At 44.4% G+C, this 19,117-nt stretch overlaps 1 protein-coding gene across 2 annotated transcripts in view; it reads right to left on the reverse strand.

The window, feature by feature from the left end:
- ca10a (carbonic anhydrase Xa) overlaps window positions 1-19,117 on the reverse strand; it is a 351,708-nt gene that overhangs the window by 313,181 nt on the left and 19,410 nt on the right. For both annotated transcript variants that reach the window (XM_036946123.1, XM_036946124.1), the window contains exon 3: window positions 8,244-8,318. In XM_036946123.1, the coding sequence (XP_036802018.1) occupies window positions 8,244-8,318 (75 nt within the window). The remainder of the gene's footprint in view (window positions 1-8,243; window positions 8,319-19,117) is intronic.

A 19,117-nucleotide genomic window follows, 5' to 3' on the forward strand; every position in this document is an offset into this window, starting at 1 on the left:
GACTCTGTCAGGGAGAGGTTGAAATTGTCAGTGAAGACACTTGCCAGTTGGTCCGCGCATGCTTAAAGTACACGTCCTGGTAATCCGTCTGGCCCCGCGGCTTTGTGAATGTTGACCTGTTTAAAGGTCTTACTCACATCGGCTACCGAGAGCATTATCACACAGTCATCCAGAACAGCTAGGGCTCTCGTGCATGCATCAGTGTTGCTTGCCTCAAAGCCAGTATAAGAGGCATTTAGCTCATCTGGTAGGCTTGCGTCATTGGGCAGCTCGCGTCTGGGTTTCCCTTTGGAGTCTGTAATAGTTTTCAAGGCCTGCCACATCCGACGAGCGTCAGAGCTGGTGTAGTAGGATTCAATCTTAATCCAGTATTGACGCTTTGCTTGTTTGATGGTTTGTCTGAGGGCATAGCAGGATTTCTTACAGACGTCCGGAATACTGTCCCACTCCTTGAAAGTGGACGCGCTAGCCTTTAGCTCGATGCGGATGTTGCCTGTAATCCATAGCTTCTGGTTGGGATATCTACGTACAGTCACTGTGGGGACGACGTCGTCGATGCACTTATTGATGAAGCCGATAACTGAGGTGGTATACTCCTCAATGCCATTGGATGAATCCTGGAACATTATGTGCTAGCAAAACAGTCCTGTAGCGTAGCCTCCGCTTCACCTGACCACTTACGTATTGAGCGAGTCACTGGCACTTCCTGCTTTAGATTTTGCTTGTAAGGAGCATTGTATGCATCTCTGTGTGTGGAGTGAAGATGGTCTAGTTTTTTCACCTCTGATTGCACATGTGACATGCTGGTAAAAATGTTGTAAAATGGATTTAAGTTTGCCTGCATTAAAGATCCTGGCCACTAGGATTGCCGCTTCTGGGTGAGCATTTTCTTGTTTGCTTATGGCCATATAGAGTTGGTTGAGCGCGGTCTTAGCGCCAGCATCGGTCTGTGGTGGTAAATAGATGGCTACGAATATTATAGATGAGAAATCTCTTGGTAGATAGTGTGGTCTACAGCTTATCATAAGGTACTACCTCAGGCGAGAAATACCTAGATAATTCTTTAATATTAGACATCGCGCACCAGCTGATGTTGACAAAAAGACACACCCCACCCTTCATCTTACCAGACATAGCTTCTCTATTCTGCCGGTGCATTGAAAATTCCTCCAGCTCTATATTATCTGTGTCGTCGTTCAGCCACGACTTGGTGAAACATAAGATATTACAGATAATCGGAATTGTAGACCATACATTTTATTTTCCAATGATTGCATGTTAGTAAGTAGAATTGATGGCAGTGGGAGTTTACTCGCTCGCCTACGGATTCTCAAAAGGCAGCCCGATCTGTGCCCTCTTTTCCTCTATATTTTCTTCAGGCAAATGACGGGGATCTGGGCCTGTTCCCGGGAGTGCAGTATATCTTTCTCGTCGGAGTTGTTAAAGGAAAAAGCTTCTTCCAGTTCGTGGTGAGTGATCATCTCCATCTCTCCTTCATCTCCATCTCTCCTTAATTTCCCATCCTTGTCTCTTCCTATCACCCTCACCCACCCTCTCTCACTCCTTTCTTGTCCCTCTCTCTTCCCTCTCCCCGTCCTCTCCATCTCCACTCTCATTAGTCCATGGCTGGAGCACTCAACGCAACACTTCACACCAGAGAGCCATCAGACGCCTACCAGCTACACAGCAGAGAGACAACCAGCAGGCAGCCAGGCCAGCCGAGTCTCTATCTACCCTGCATCTTGCTCCAGTGGTGCGGGACAGACAAGGGACATTTTAAAGAGATAGTGGGCGGAGAAAGAGGGGGGTGGAAGGACAGAGAAGGAATAGAAATGACAGTCATAATGACTAATGGACGGAGGGTGAGTGTTAACCAGTCACTTTTATGCAACTCCCTTTCTCTCCCTCTATACTCCACAGGCTACCAGATCCACATTACATTTTCTGTCTCCCTGCATGACAACTCAAGGTGATTCAACCACTGCTTTGGATCTTGCCAGGCCCCCCTCCCTCCTTCCCTCCTCCATCCCTCCCTTATCCTAACTCACAGCAACCAGCCATTCTTCAAAGGTTTTATCTTCTCTAAAATCACCTTTCAGCAGAAAGGACAACATAATCTGCTGAAATGGGACAAAGAGAAGGGGGGGATGACGTAAAAACAGAACAATAAATAACAGATAAACAGCTCCATACCTTGGCCAGGCTTCCTAGAATGACCCCGGATGATGCTCAAAGCTAATGATCTATGACCTTTAGTTAACCCATACTGTGTCAATAAGAGCTACATCTCAATTCTCTCTGAAAAGATCAGCACACTGAGTGAATAGGATGGAGTAAACCCTACACAATGATCCAAGGTCAGATTTGTATTCCCCTGCACTCTAATAGTTAATATTAGGATCTAGGGAGGATGAGCTGATCCTAGATATGTGGCTAGGAGTATCTTCTCCCCAAAGCCGATTAAGAAGATTCAGAGAAGGGGATACTGATGGTCCTTGTTGACCTTTTGGAAATGCTAAAGCTAATTGGGGTCAAAAAGGGCTCAGAAAGGGCACAATCATTTGCAAAGGTCAGTTACAGTGGGGCAAAAAGTATTTAGTCAGCCACCAATTGTGCAAGTTCTCCCACTTAAAAAGATGAGAGAGGCCTGTAATTTTCATCATAGGTACACTTCAACTATGCCAGACAAAATGAGAAAAAAAAATCCAGAAAATAACATTTTAGGATTTTTTATGAATTTATTTGCAAATTATGGTGGAAAATAAGTATTTGGTCAATAACAAAAATGTATCTCAATACTTTGTTATATACCCTTTGTTGGCAATGACAGAGGTCAAATGTTTTCTGTAAGTCTTCACAAGGTTTTCACACACTGTTGCTGATATTTTGGCCCATTCCTCCATGCAGATCTCCTCTAGAGCAATGATGTTTTGGGGATGTTGCTGGGCAACACGGACTTTCAACTCCCTCAAAAGATTTTCTATGGAGTTCTGGAGACTGGCTAGGCCACTCCAGGACCTTGAAATGCTTCTTACGAAGCTACTCCTTCGTTGCCCGGGTAGTGTGTTTGGGATCATTGGCATGCTGAAAGACACAGCCACGTTTCATCTTCAATTCCCTTGCTGATGGAAGGAGGTTTTCACTCAAAATCTCACGATACATGGCCCCATTCATTCTTTCCTTCACACGGATCAGTCGTCCTGGCCCCTTTGCAGAAAAACAGCACCAAAGCATGATGTTTCCACCCCCATTCTTCACAGTAGGTATGGTGTTCTTTGGATGCAACTCAGCATTCTTTATCCTCCAAACACAACAGTTGAGTTTTTACCAAAAAGTTATATTTTGGTTTGATCTGACCATATGACATTCTCCCAATCTTCTTCTGGATCATCCAAATGCTCTCTAGCAAACTTCAGACGGGCCTGGACATGTACTGGCTTAAGCAGGGGGACACGTCTGGCACTGCAGGATTTGAGTCCCTGGCGGCGTAGTGTGTTACTGATGGTAGGCTTGGTTACTTTGGTCCCAGCTCTCTGCAGGTCATTCACTAGGTCCCCCCGTGTGGTTCTGGGATTTATGCTCACCGTTCTTGTGATAATTTTAACCCCACGGGGTGAGATCTTGCGTGGAGCCCCAGATCGAGGGAGATTATCAGTGGTCTTGTATGTCTTCCATTTCTTAATAATTGATCCCACAGTTGATTTCTTCAAACCAAGCTGCTTACCTATTGCAGATTCAGTCTTTCCAGCCTGGTGCAGGTCTACAATTTTGTTTCTGGTGTCCTTTGACAGCTCTTTGGTCTTGGCCATAGTGGAGTTTGGAGTGTGACTGTTTGAGGTTGTGGACAGGTGTCTTTTATACTGATAACAAGTTCAAACATGTGCCATTAATACAGGTAACAGGTGGAGGACAGAGGAGCCTCTTAAAGAAGAAGTTACAGGTCTGTGAGAGCCAGAAATCGTGCTTGCTTGTAAGTGACCAAATACTTATTTTCCACCATAATTTGCAAATAAATTAATTAAAAATCCTACAATGTGATTTTCTGGATCTTTTTTCTCATTTTGTCTGTCATAGTTGAAGTGTACCTATGATGAAGATTACAGGCCTCTCGCATCTTTTTTAAGTGAGAGAACTTACACAATTGGTGGCTGACTAAATAATTTTTTGCCTCACTGTATGTGACATAAGGCTAAAAAAATGGGATCACGTTAGCATTTATGACCTTACAAAGAGCCCACTTTCCAGCAATGTTAAAAAATTCTGGTCCGGGGGAGTGGACACATCAGAGTGCGCATTTTTGTACCAAGCAAGCACTAGCAAACCTGAAGCAACTAATCAATGAATAATCATTAGAAATCATTAGAGGAATCATATGGTCAAAAACTAAACAAACCAAAAATACCCTGTGGATTCACAGGACCCAGGACCCTTCCCAGGATGTAGGACCCTTCCCAGGACCCAGGACCCTTCCCAAGACCCAGGACCCTCAACGTCTTGCAGGTTTATTTATTTATTTATTTTATTTTTTTACCCCTTTTCTCCCCAAATTTTAGGTTATCCAATTGGTAGTTACAATCTTGTCCCATCGCTGCAACTCCCCTATGGACTCAGAAGAGGCGAAAATTGAGAGCCATGCGTCCTCCGAAGGACGACCCTGCCAAGCCACACTGCTTTTTGACACACTGCTCGCTTAACCTGGAAGCCAGCCGCACCTATGTGTTGGAGGAAACACTGTACAACTGGGGATCGTGTCAGCATGCCACAGGAGTCGCTAGAGCATGATGGGACAAGGAAATCCCGGGCAGCCTCCCCTAACCCTGACAACGCTGGACCAATTGTGCGTTGCCTCATGGGTCTCGCCGGTCACGGCCAACTGCAACACAGCCCGGGATCGAATCCGGATCTGCAGAGACGCCTCAAGCACGGCAGTGCCTTATACCGCTGTGCCACTAGGGAGGCCTTGCAGTTGGGTAACAGTAGACACAGAATATCTCCATGCCCCTAGACATGATAAAAAATCTATTTTTAAACACATCCTGAGGAATTTGTCAAACCAAACCCTTATATAAAATGTTAAATGCTACCATTTTATCAGTCCAAATTCAAAGACAATAATTGAAAAGGTAAAATAATATCCATTAAAACAATACCGACCAAATCCTCCCAGTCTCCCTGCAGTCCTAGTTATAAAAACAACAGTGCATGATCAACAAATTCAGCATTATCTAACCATAGCTCTGTTTCTTACCCAGTAAATCTCACTTCATTATCTCACCCTAACTCTGTTTCTTACCCGGTAAATATCACTTTATTATCTCACCCTAGCTCCCTTTCTTACCCAGTAAGTTTCACTTCCTTATCTCACGCTAGCTCCCTTTCTTACACAGTAAATCTCACTTCATTATCTCACACTAGCTTCCTGTTTTACCCATTAAATCTCACTTTATTATCTCACCCTGGTTCCCATTCTTACCCAGTAAATCTACCTCCATTATCTCACCCTAGTTCCCTTTCTTACCCAGTAAATCTCCCTCCATTATCTCACCCTAGCTCCATTTCTTACTCATTAAATCTCCCTCCATTATCTCAACCTAGCTCCCTTTCTTACCCAGTAAATGTAACTTTATTATCTCACCCTAACTCCATTTCTTACCCATTAAATCTCACTCCATTATCTCACCCTAGCTCCGTTTCTTACCCAGTAAATCTCACTTCATTATCTCAACCTAGCTCCGTTTCTTACCCAATAAATCTCACTTCATTACCTCACCCTAGCTCTGTTTCTTACCCAGTAAATCTCACTTCATTATCTCAACCTAGCTCCGTTTCTTACCCAATAAATCTCACTTCATTATCTCACCCTTGCTCCGTTTCTTACCCAATAAATCTCACTTCATTATCTCACCCTAGCTCCGTTTCTTACCCAGTAAATCTCACTTCATTATCTCACCCTTGCTCCGTTTCTTACCCAATAAATCTCACTTCATTATCTCACCCTTGCTCCGTTTCTTACCCAGTAAATTTCACTTCCTCATCTCAACCTAGCTCGCTTTCTTACCCAGTAAATTTCACTTCCTTATCTCAACCTAGCTCCCTTTCTTACCCAGTAAATTTCACTTCCTTATCTCAACCTAGCTCCCTTTCTTACCCAGTAAATTTCACTTCCTTATCTCAACCTAGCTCCCTTTCTTACCCAGTAAATGTCACTTCCTTATCTCACCCTTGCTCCATTTCTTACCCTTTAAATCTCACTTCCTTATCTCACCGTAAAACGTCTCCTCCCCTCCCTGGCTCAGGAGGATCATGACTAGCTTATTAGCGGTGCCAGCTGCTGCTGGGTGGTTAGTGGTACAGGAAGGCCTGTGAGGATAGAGGAGCTGACATTATATTGAACATAAAGCATTTGTCTCTGACAAACACAAAGCACAGTCTGACAGTCAAGACCTGTAATAATGTGTACATGGTCACCTGCAGGTGGAATAAAAAGCATGAAAATGCTTAATCATGCACGCACACAAACACACCTCACATGTACATGTATACACATAGAGCAGGGTGATATTGACCAAAATTAATATCGCAAGATATTGACTTTTTTTTTGCAATAACAATAAATTACAATACATTATTTTGTGGGGAGGTGCTAAAGCTGGGAGATATGGACAAGAAGTCATATTGTGATAAATGCAACTATTTTGCCCGATAACAATAAATACAACGATAATCTCTTTTTTATGGACAGTTACTTTACATTAGCGGCAGCGATCTAGCCAACTATTTTTCAGTGCAACGAAAGACACCTGAGATGGTAGCCTATGATTCAAAAAGTAAGCTATTTCATTCAACATATCCAGCGAACGCATTACTGACATGTTGATGTGCAACCTGTCAAAATAAGAACCAGAATTATCCAATTGAATTTGTGCTCTTCAGAGAATTTGCCGACATCTTTGTGCATGTCAGCTGTATTATTCACAACCTGAGGAAGTGAGAACTGAAAAGACTCCGATTCATCTATCCGTAAGTGCAGGCTAATGTCCTACAGAAACCTTCCAGTGCTAGTCCTAGGCTACTTGATGAGGTCTAATGACTGGAAATGGTGTATTCTGCTCCTCTCCGCGGCCGAATCAAAACCATACTCCAGACTCTCCTCTCTGCGGGCGAATCAAAACCATACTCCAGACTCTCCTCTCCGTGGGCGAATCAAAACCATACTCCAGACTCTCCTCTCTGCGGGCGAATCAAAACCATACTCCAGACTCTCCTCTCTGCGGGCGAATCAAAACCATACTACAGACTCTCCTCTCTGCGGGCGAATCAAAACCATACTACAGACTCTCCTCTCCGTGGGCGAATCAAAACCATACTCCAGACTCTCCTCTCCTCTCCGAATCAAAACCATATGACAGTCTAATCTGGTTGTAAATTGGTGCCATGAACTCAACATTAAGTGAGAAATAAATGATATACTGACAGAAAGCTGTGACTCTCCTCTCTGTAACTGGAACAACGGAAGTTGCTTCACAAACTCTCTTTTTCCCGCAATTACATTTTGAGCAACTGTCATGTGCTTGTGCTCCTCAGACTGAATCACTTCCTCCGTGCGCACAGTGAGAGGGAGTGAGAGAGGCTCGCTCATACAGCAGCTGACAGTGAAATGGGAACAAACAGATACTTTCATATAATAGTAGGAATCAACATAATGCATAGGCTATTACTGTTGACCAAATAATGGTTTTAGAACAATCTACAGGAACGCTGTGTAGCAAAATCACCGACATGCACAAAATGCTTGGGTAAAAGGAAGGTAATGGCAGTGTGGGTAGTTGTTGCTTTATCATCCCAGCTCTGCACTCATTTAAAAGAACACACCTGCATGCAACACAACACACACACACCTGCAGCGTCATCAAAAGCCCTCAACAGCTCAGCAGAAGAAAAATACAATCTTGGGAAATAATTGTCGTGATGGGTACACATAGAAGGAAATGAACGAGGTAGAAAGAAAGGCCCTTGTAAACCTGCCAGTCAATCAGCGACAAAACAACATCAGCTAGACGACAAGGGCAACAAAAGTCTTGTAAGAATTAAAAACAGCGCCACTGGCAAGGTAGTCGAGTTATGAAAACAGAAAAAATGCAATGTTCTTCACACTTCACACTGGGGAGAAAAAGCTATAGTTCAAGCTTATAGAAAATAAACATCAGTCTTAACTGTATACAGTACAGTATAGGGATTCTTACCTGGTACGAAGCTCCCCTGAACCACCTCCTTGTATGCCCACCATCCATCATGTATTTTAGGTGCATTTGGCTGAGCTGTCGGAGAGGCAGGAAACAGACAACAATCAGTTGAACGTTCATTTGAGACAAGAGAGACAATATTCGCTCCCGGTGTTCACGTCACCGACTCCTTCGAGGAGATGTTCCGTTATGATCCCCTTCCTTTCTAGCCAACCTTGCTAACCTTCTCAGCTAGAGGCCTCCCTGAAGACATGCTGAGAACAAACACATCCTCAGGTTATAAATCCTACACACACTTGCACATACACACTCACACATACACACGCACCACATGGACGGTATTCCAGGGCGCGTTCTCAGAGCATGCGCAGATAAACTGGCAGGCATATCCCAGGTCATTTTCAACCTCTCCTTGTCCCAGTCTGTAATCCCTGCGTCTTAAAATGACTATCATCATTCCTGTTCCTAAGAACTCTAAGGTTTCATGCCACAATGACTATCACCCTGTAGCTCTCACATCTGTAATCATGAAGTGCTTTGAAAGGATGGTTATGGCAAACATCAACTCTGTCATCCCAGACACCCTAGACCCACTCCAATGTGCATACCGCCCCAGCAGATCCATAGACAACGAAATCTCAATTGAACTGCACATTGTCCTCACCCACCTAGATAAGAGGAATAGCTATATTACCAGTCAACATGTTGGACACACCAACTCTCTTTCTCATACTTTTCTTTATTTTTACTATTTTCTACATGTAGGATAATAGTGAAGACACCAAAACTATGAAATAACACACATGGAATCATGTAGTAACCAAAAAAGTGTTAAACAAATCAAAATATATTTTATATTTAAAATTCTTCAAAGTAGCCACCCTTTGCCTTGATGTCAGCTTTGCACACTCTTGGCATTCTCTCAACCAGGTTCATGAGGTAGTCACCTGGAATGTATTTCAAATAACAGGTGTGCCATGTTATTTGTGGAATTTCCTTCTTAATGTGTTTGTCCCAATCAGTTGCATTGTGACAAGGTATACAGAAGATAGTCCTATTTAGTAGAAGACCAAGTCCATATTATGACAAGAACAGCTAAAAAAAATCAAAGAGAAACGACAGTCCATCATTACTTAAAGACAAGATCAGTCAATCAGGAACATTTCAAGAACTTTGAAAGTTTCTTCAAGTGCTGTTGCGAAAACCATCAAGCGCTATGATGAAACTGGGTCTCATGAGGACCGCCACAGGAATGGAAGACCCAGAGTTATCTCTGCTGCAGAGGATAAGTTCATTAGAGTTACCAGCCTCAGATTGCAGTCCAAATACAGTGCCTTGCGAAAGTATTCGGCCCCCTTGAACTTTGCGACCTTTTGCCACATTTCAGGCTTCAAACATAAAGATATAAAACTGTATTTTTTTGTGAAGAATCAACAACAAGTGAGACACAATCATGAAGTGGAACGACATTTATTGGATATTTCAAACTTTTTTAACAAATCAAAAACTGAAAAATTGGGCGTGCAAAATTATTCAGCCCCTTTACTTTCAGTGCAGCAAACTCTCTCCAGAAGTTCAGTGAGGATCTCTGAATGATCCAATGTTGACCTAAATGACTAATGATGATAAATACAATCCACCTGTGTGTAATCAAGTCTCCGTATAAATGCACCTGCACTGTGATAGTCTCAGAGGTCCGTCAAAAGCGCAGAGAGCATCATGAAGAACAAGGAACACACCAGGCAGGTCCGAGATACTGTTGTGAAGAAGTTTAAAGCCGGATTTGGATACAAAAATATTTCCCAAGCATTAAACATCCCAAGGAGCACTGTGCAAGCGATAATATTGAAATGGAAGGAGTATCAGACCACTGCAAATCTACCAAGACCTGGCCGTCCCTCTAAACTTTCAGCTCATACAAGGAGAAGACTGATCAGAGATGCAGCCAAGAGGCCCATGCTCACTCTGGATGAACTGCAGAGATCTACAGCTGAGGTGGGAGAGAGTTTTCCATAGGACAACAATCAGTCGTATATTGCACAAATCTGGCCTTTATGGAAGAGTGGCAAGAAGAAAGTCATTTCTTAAAGATATCCATAAAAAGTGTCGACCTGATGGAGTCTGCAAAAGACCTGAGACTGGGACGGAGATTTGTCTTCCAACAAGACAATGATCCAAAACATAAAGCAAAATCTACAATGGAATGGTTCAAAAATAAACATATCCAGGTGTTAGAATGGCCAAGTCAAAGTCCAGACCTGAATCCAATCGAGAATCTGTGGAAAGAACTGAAAACTGCTGTTCACAAATGCTCTCCATCCAACCTCACTGAGCTCGAGCTGTTTTGCAAGGAGGAATGGGAAAAAAATGTCAGTCTCTCGATGTGCAAAACTGATAGAGACATACCCCAAGCGACTTACAGCTGTAATCGCAGCAAAAGGTGGCGCTACAAAGTATTAACTTAATTAAGGGGGCTGAATAATTTTGCACGCCCAATTTTTCAGTTTTTGATTTGTTAAAAAAGTTTGAAATATCCAATAAATGTCGTTCCACTTCATGATTGTGTCCCACTTGTTGTTGATTCTTCACAAAAAAATACAGTTTTATATCTTTATGTTTGAAGCCTGAAATGTGGCAAAAGGTCGCAAAGTTCAAGGGGGCCGAATACTTTCGCAAGGCACTGTAAATGCTTCACAGATTTCAAGTAACAGACACATCTCAACATCAACTGTTCACAGGAGACTGGTTGAATGGTCGAATTGCTGCAAAAAAAAAACACTACTAAAGGACATCAATAAGAAGAAGAGACTTGCTTGTGCCAAGAAACACGAGTAGAAATCTGTCCTTTGGTCTGATGAGTCCAAATGACATTTTTGGTTCCAACCGCTGTCTTTGTGAGATGCAGAGTAGGTGAACAGATGATCTCCCCAAGTGTGGTTCCCACCGTGAAGCATGGAGGAGCAGGTGTGATGGTGTGGGGGTGCTTTGCTGGTGAAACTGTCTGTGATTTATTTAGAATGCAAGGCACACTTAACCAGCATGGCCACCACAGTATTCTGCAGGAATACGCCATCCCATCTGGTTTGAGCTTTGTGGGACTTTCATTTGTTTTTCAACAGGACAATGACCCAACACACCTCCAGGCTGTGTAAGGGCTATTTGACCAAGAAGGAGAGTGATGGAGGGCTGTGTCAGATGACCTGGCCTCCACAATCACCAGATCTCAACCCAATTGAGATGGTTTGGGATGAGTTGGACCGTAAAGTGAAGGAAATGCAGCCAACAAGTGCTCAGCATATGTGGGAACTCCTTCAAGACTGCTGGAAAAGCTTTCCAGGTGAAGCTGGTTGAGAGAATGGCAAGTGTGAAAAGCTGTCATTAAGGCAAAGGGTGGCTACTTTGAATCCTTTTTAATTTACAACATGATTCCAAATATGTTATTTCAAAGTTTAGATGTCTTCGCTATTATTCTACAATGTAGAAAATAGTAAAAATAAAGAAAAACCCTTGAATGAGTAGGTGTGCCAAACGTTTGACTGGTGCCGTATGTGAGAATGTTGTAATAGACTACAGCTTGCATTCAACACCATTGTCCCTTCAAGCTCGTCACCAAGCCTAGGACCACGAGACTGAACACCTCCCTCTGCAGCTGGATCCTGGACTTCCTGACGGGCCAACCCCAGGTAGTGAGGGTTGGCAACATCGCATCAACCACGCTGATCCTCAACACAGGGCCCCCTCAGGGGTGCGTGATCAGTCCCCTCCGATACTCCCTGTTCACCCTTGACAGCATGGCTATGCACAACTCCAACACCATCATCAAGTTTGCTGATGACACAATGGTGGTAGGTCTGATCACCGGTGACACTGAGACTGCCTACAAGGAGGAGGTCAGTGACCTGGCACTATGGTTCCTGGGACAACAACCTCTCCCTCAACACCAGTAAGACCAAAGAGCTGATGGTGGACTACAAGAAACGGGGAGCGAGCACACCCCATCCACATCGACAGGGCTGCAGTGGAATGATTCGAGAGCTTCAAGTTCCTCTATGTCCAAATGACTAAGGACTAAAAATGGTCCACTCAAGAAGGCGCGACAGTGCCTCTTCCCCCTCAGGAGGTTGAAAAGGTTTGGCATTGGCCTCCAAAAGATCTATAGCTGTACCGGTGACAGCATCTTGACTGGATGCATCACGGCTTGGTATGGCAAGAGCACCGCCCTCGATCGAATGGCGCTACAAAGGCTTGTGAGGACAGCCCATTACATCACTGGGGCTGAGGTCCCTGTCATCCAGCGCCTCTATATCAGGTGGTGTGGAAGGAAGACCAGTGGTACCGGTGCATCAAGTCTGACACCAACAGCCTCCTGAACAGCTTTTATCCCCAAACCATAAGACTGTTAAATAGTTAACAGAATGGCTACATGGACTATCTGTGTTGACCCTTTTATTTTATTTTTCATGGAGAATCATATCATCAAAATGTATGCTGCTGCTACTCTATTTATCTTATATCCCGATGCCTAGTCATTTTACCCCAATTTACCCCTTTACCTCTATATTCCAGTATCCCTATCCCCTTAACCCTTGATATTGATTACTGGTTTAGAGCTTGCAAGAAAGGCAGTTCACTGTACTTGTGAACATGACACTAAAACTTGAAAACACTTCATGTCTCTTTGCAGGCATTAGTATGGAAATACATTTGGTCATGTTGTGTGAACTGCAGTACAAATCCCAGATTAGAGAAGGGCTGGACTCTATAATTGAGATGATTAGGTAAAGGTTTTGCTACAAAGGGAGGGTCGGGACCCAGAATTACCAAGGCGAGCTTGGGGGTTATTGCTTTTTACATTCAACTTGTTTTGTTCATTCGCTGGGGGGGGGGGGGGGGGGGGGGTGGTGTCTAGAGGCTGCCTCTGCTTAATGGAAGTAGGTGGTGGGGGTGGTTCTTACCCCCCCCCCCCCAACGAAGAGTAGTCTGGCTAGAATAACGCAGGAGAGTGGTTCAATTTCCCAGAGGGGATAGGGGGTGGAGGGGGTGGATACTGGAGTCCAGAATACCTATTTTCTCCCAGGCAATCGACTTGACAATCAACAACAACCACGTCTGGCAGAAAGTCTGAAGTTTTACCTCCCTGTGGGTGTTGAACAGCATCCCAAAACTGGATCTTAGCCATCCTGACTGGCTGCTGACTGGTTTCTCCAAAAGATTGCTTTTCCCTTCCGATGTAAAATGAAGCTGAAGTAAACACTGCCCTTGATGCCAGAGTGTCTGAGTCACTGAGACACAATTGCAGTGCTAAAAGTTTGAGTAAAATGTAAACGTTATAGTAAACAATTGTTGAACAATGTGGCTATCCGGCTCGAAGGACCAATCCTTCCAATCCTTCTATAGCTTTGCTTCTAATAACACTTTTGCAGTGAATTCAACGCGTCGTAAGGTGTAAATAAGATGCTCTTGCCATGGGTGAATGTAGATTTAATTTCTTACCCGTAAGAGATACCCAAGTGCGCACACATTTGTTTTTGAATACCACAAAAATGACAGTGTAGCCTACTCTGCTAACACCGACAAACAGATCAATAAAAACAATGTTGTCTGATCCATATAATCGGCCGACGAAAAGGGGAGACAGAAAAACAATATGACGTCCATCTAACATGGAGGAGGACATTTTTGACCAAAATAAAATACAAAATTGGCCCCCAATGATAAAGACAGTGAGTATGTACAGGCAATTGTATTTTAAATATTGCGATATACCTGGCTGGGTCTCGTTGATTTTTATTTGGGCAGTGAGCGCTGCCATGCGATTTAAAACAATCCACAGATTTTCTTAAAGACGCGAACAATCCTCTGTGGCCAAATCATGCTTTCTGGTGTAGTAGCCTATTTTGAATTATATTATTTATTTCTGTGTAGACAAGAATAAGCGAATTAGGCTGTTTTACCGGTACGGCGTATCCCACTATTTATTTGCATGGACGCCGTACCGGAACATACTGGCTTACTTTCACCCCTGGCTCCAGAACAATCCTATATGTGTCTAATCAGGAAGTACCACCAGGGAGTGAGTGTGTGTGTGTGTGTGTGTGTGTGTGTGTGTGTGTGTGTGTGTGTGTGTGTGTGTGTGTGAATTCTCCAAAAAGGTTCTATAGAGCACCAAAAAAAGGGTTCCGCTTTGGTTACATCCCTTTTTGGGGGATATAGAACACTGTTTTATGGTTCTTTAAAGAACATTTTTGGAGAATGGTTCTATAAAGAGCCTTTCTCAAATCGGTCAATCCATTTGAAGAAGCATACAGTTTTTTTTCTTCTGGTCAGCCATATTATATTGCTAAAATTCCGTGTTATTATTGTGTTAATTGACAAGTTGAATCTAGTGAACTACCTCTGGAACAGCTGGGGGTTCCTGAGGAGAGAACTGAGAAGCACTGACTGATTTAGTCAACCGTTCTGAATTTACAGAAGGCCCACATCTGCACACAACACAGATGATAAAGATGCTGGAATCTTAGGATTTGTCTTTTGATAAGCTACTTTTCAAAGAGCAGAAGGGCATTAATCTTGGGCCAGACACTCTTTGCTTAGTGAAAATGTTTTCTGCAGAATCAATTCTGTTTAGCGGAACTGGGTTTGTGAATGGAACCACTTGTCATAATATTTTTCTCTGCTTTTGTCATGTCTAATGGGACTAAAAGCTTGTTAATTATTCTGAGGCAGACAGTGATAATGTCAAACATTCTAGAATGACTGGCTGCCAGAAAGAGAGAGAGAGCGAGGACAAAGAGAGAGAGAGCGAGGACAGAGAGAGAGAGAGAGAGAGAGATAGAGGGGGAGAGAGAGAAAGCGAGGACAGAGAGAGACAGAGAGAGAGAAGACAGAGAGAGAGAGACTGAGAGAGAGAGATAGAGAGAGAGAGACAGAGAGAGAGAGGGAGGGAGAGAGACAGAGAACGAGAGATTGGGAGAGAGAGCGAGAGAGAGCAGGACTGCAGAAAAGTTTTGTTACATTTCCCACACCGCTTGGATGTGGCCCAGAAACACACTTACTGACATAAGCAAAAAGGAAATGTCTCCAATCTATAAAAGGATATGCAGACGGGACTCAGAAAGGGAGAGGATGAGATGGACAGAGGGGGAGGGATGGGATGGGATGGAGGGAGGGATTGGAGGGAGGGAGGGATGGGAGGAAGGGGATGGGAGGAAGGGATGGAGGGATGCATACGGTAAAATGATAGATATCTTTCATCGTTAGCTAAGTGGTTTCCATACTCAGGAGTCCCTGTGTGTCCGGCCTACGGCAGCCTGGCCCAATCAAATTAAATCAAGCTTTATTTATACAGCATTTCAGACATGGTATGCAATCCAATGTGCTTTACAGGAAAAAACGAATAAAAAGCAATGACAATAAAAGCGTAAATATTTACTACACAACAAACATAAGATAAAAAACTAAAGAATGACTCAAACTGAACAACTAAAAACCACCTGAAGAAAAAGCAAAGCTAAAAGCTGTTTTCAGATGAAATACGTCCACAGTTTCTGCTTCCCTCAGGTTCTCTGACAGGCTATTCCAGAGGCTGGGGTCATAATAACTAAAGACTGTCTCTCCATGCCTCTTGGTCTCCCTCAGGTTCTCTGACAGGCTATTACAGAGGCTGGGGTCGTAATAACTAAAGGCTGTCTCTCCATGCCTCTTGGTCCCCCTCAGGTTCTCTGACAGGCTATTCCAGAGGCTGGGGTCGTAATAACTAAAGGCTGTCTCTCCATGCCTCTTGGTCCCCCTCAGGTTCTCTGACAGGCTATTCCAGAGGCTGGGGTCATAATAACTAAAGGCTGTCTCTCCATGCCTCTTGGTCCCCCTCAGGTTCTCTGACAGGCTATTCCAGAGGCTGGGGTCATAATAACTAAAGGCTGCCTCTCCATGCCTCTTGGTCCCCTGAGGTTCTCTGACAGGCTATTCCAGAGGCTGGGGTCATAATAACTAAAGGCTGCCTCTCCATGCCTCTTGGTCCCCCTCAGGTTCTCTGACAGGCTATTCCAGAGGCTGGGGTCATAATAACTAAAGGCTGTCTCTCCATGCCTCTTGGTCCCGCTCAGGTTCTCTGACAGGCTATTCCAGAGGCTGGGGTCATAATAACTAAAGGCTGTCTCTCCATGCCTCTTGGTCCCCCTCAGGTTCTCTGACAGGCTATTCCAGAGGCTGGGGTCATAATAACTAAAGGCTGTCTCTCCATGCCTCTTGGTCCCCCTCAGGTTCTCTGACAGGCTATTCCAGAGGCTGGGGGCATAATAACTAAAGGCTGCCTCTCCATGCCTCTTGGTCCCCCTCAGGTTCTCTGACAGGCTATTCCAGAGGCTGGAGACATAGTAACTAAAGGCTGCCTCTCCATGCCTCTTGGTCCCCCTCAGGTTCTCTGACAGGCTATTACAGAGGCTGGGGGCATAATAACTAAAGGCTGTCTCTCCATGCCTCTTGGTCCCCCTCAGGTTCTCTGACAGGCTATTCCAGAGGCTGGGGTCATAATAACTAAAGGCTGTCTCTCCATGCCTCTTGGTCCCCCTCAGGTTCTCTGACAGGCTATTCCAGAGGCTGGGGTCATAATAACTAAAGGCTGTCTCGCCATGCCTCTTGGTCCCCTCAGGTTCTCTGACAGGCAATTCCAGAGGCTGGAGACATAGTAACTAAAGGCTGCCTCTCCATGCCTCTTGGTCCCCTCAGGTTCTCTGACAGGCTATTCCAGAGGCTGGGGTCATAATAACTAAAGGCTGCCTCTCCATGCCTCTTGGTCCCCCTCAGGTTCTCTGACAGGCTATTCCAGAGGCTGGGGTCGTAATAACTAAAGGCTGTCTCTCCATGCCTCTTGGTCCCCCTCAGGTTCTCTGACAGGCTATTCCAGAGGCTGGGGTCATAATAACTAAAGGCTGTCTCTCCATGCCTCTTGGTCCCCCTCAGGTTCTCTGACAGGCTATTCCAGAGGCTGGGGGCATAATAACTAAAGGCTGCCTCTCCATGCCTCTTGGTCCCCCTCGGGTTCTCTGACAGGCTATTCCAGAGGCTGGAGACATAGTAACTAAAGGCTGCCTCTCCATGCCTCTTGGTCCCCCTCAGGTTCTCTGACAGGCTATTACAGAGGCTGGGGGCATAATAACTAAAGGCTGTCTCTCCATGCCTCTTGGTCCCCCTCAGGTTCTCTGACAGGCTATTCCAGAGGCTGGGGTCATAATAACTAAAGGCTGTCTCGCCATGCCTCTTGGTCCCCTCAGGTTCTCTGACAGGCTATTCCAGAGGCTGGAGACATAGTAACTAAAGGCTGCCTCTCCATGCCTCTTGGTCCCCTGAGGTTCTCTGACAGGCTATTCCAGAGGCTGGGGTCATAATAACTAAAGGCTGTCTCTCCATGCCTCTTGGTCTCCCTCAGGTTCTCTGACAGGCTATTCCAGAGGCTGGGGTCATAATAACTAAAGGCTGTCTCTCCATGCCTCTTGGTCCCCCTCAGGTTCTCTGGCAGGCTATTCCAGAGGCTGGGGTCATAATAACTAAAGGCTGTCTCTCCATGCCTCTTGGTCCCCCTCAGGTTCTCTGGCAGGCTATTACAGAGGCTGGGGGCATAATAACTAAAGGCTGCCTCTCCATGCCTCTTGGTCCCCCTCAGGTTCTCTGGCAGGCTATTACAGAGGCTGAGGGCATAATAACTAAAGGCTGACTCTCCATGCCTCTTGGTCCTAGGCTTTGGGATGGTTAAAAGGCCAGTGCCAGAGGACCTGAGGGACCTACTGGGTACATAACTTAAAATCATGTCTGACATGTATTGGAGTGCACAATTGTGGATTGATTTAAAAACCAATATAATATTTTTTTAATTCATTCTAAAACTCACAGGCAGCCAGTGCAGAGACCTTAAAACCGGTGTAATGCCTGTCCCCGTCTGGTCTTGGTCAGTACCCGTGCTGCAGCATTCTGTATGTTTTACAGTGCAGAGACCTTAAAACCGGTGTAATGCCTGTCCCCGTCTGGTCTTGGTCAGTACCCGTGCTGCAGCATTCTGTATGTTTTGCAGTTGACCAATGGCTTTCTTGGGTAGACCAGACAGGAGAGCATTGCAGTAGTCAAGCATACTTGTAATAAAAGCATGGATGAGTTTCTCTGTATCAGCCTGAGAGAGAAACAGCCACACCTTGGCAATGTCCCTCAGCCGGTAAAAAGTTATTTTGGTCACATTACTAATGTGTGATTCGAAACTTAGTTCAGAATCTAAAATAACACCTCGATTTACAAACATTTTTTTAGATTTTTTACCTCGTTTCATCCTTATTGCCTGTGAATTAAAATGTATTGCCAGATTCTCTTTCAGTGCTTTGGCTCCAAGAATAAGTTCCCTTGGTCATTTCTTGATTTTGCTATTTAAATAACTAATACAGTCTAATAATTTATCAGTGGAGCTAAAATCCTCCAGTGACACAGAAATGTAAAGTTCTGTATTGTCTGCATAGCAGTGAAAATCCATGTTGTGCTTTCTGATAACGCTGCCAAGGGGTAACATACTGTATATAAACTGAACAGTATTGGACCCAAAATCGAACTTTGTGGAACACCGCGTGATGTGTATTTTCTCTGACTTATGTTCACCAAGGGTGACAAAAAACTCTCAACCAGTTAAATAGGTCCTAAACCAATATAGAACTGGACCCGGAGAGCCCAACCAACCTCTCCAGTGTGTCCAGAAGGACATCATGATCAACAGTGTCGAATGCAGCACTTAAATCTAAGAGTACAAGGACAGAGAGCTGTTTGGCATCTGTGTTGGCTCTAAGATAATTTAGCTCGTTAACTAAGGCTGTCTCTGTGCTGTGGTGGGCACGAAAACC

Source organism: Oncorhynchus mykiss, chromosome 16, assembly GCF_013265735.2.
Source record: "Oncorhynchus mykiss isolate Arlee chromosome 16, USDA_OmykA_1.1, whole genome shotgun sequence".
Taxonomy (NCBI): domain Eukaryota; kingdom Metazoa; phylum Chordata; class Actinopteri; order Salmoniformes; family Salmonidae; genus Oncorhynchus; species Oncorhynchus mykiss.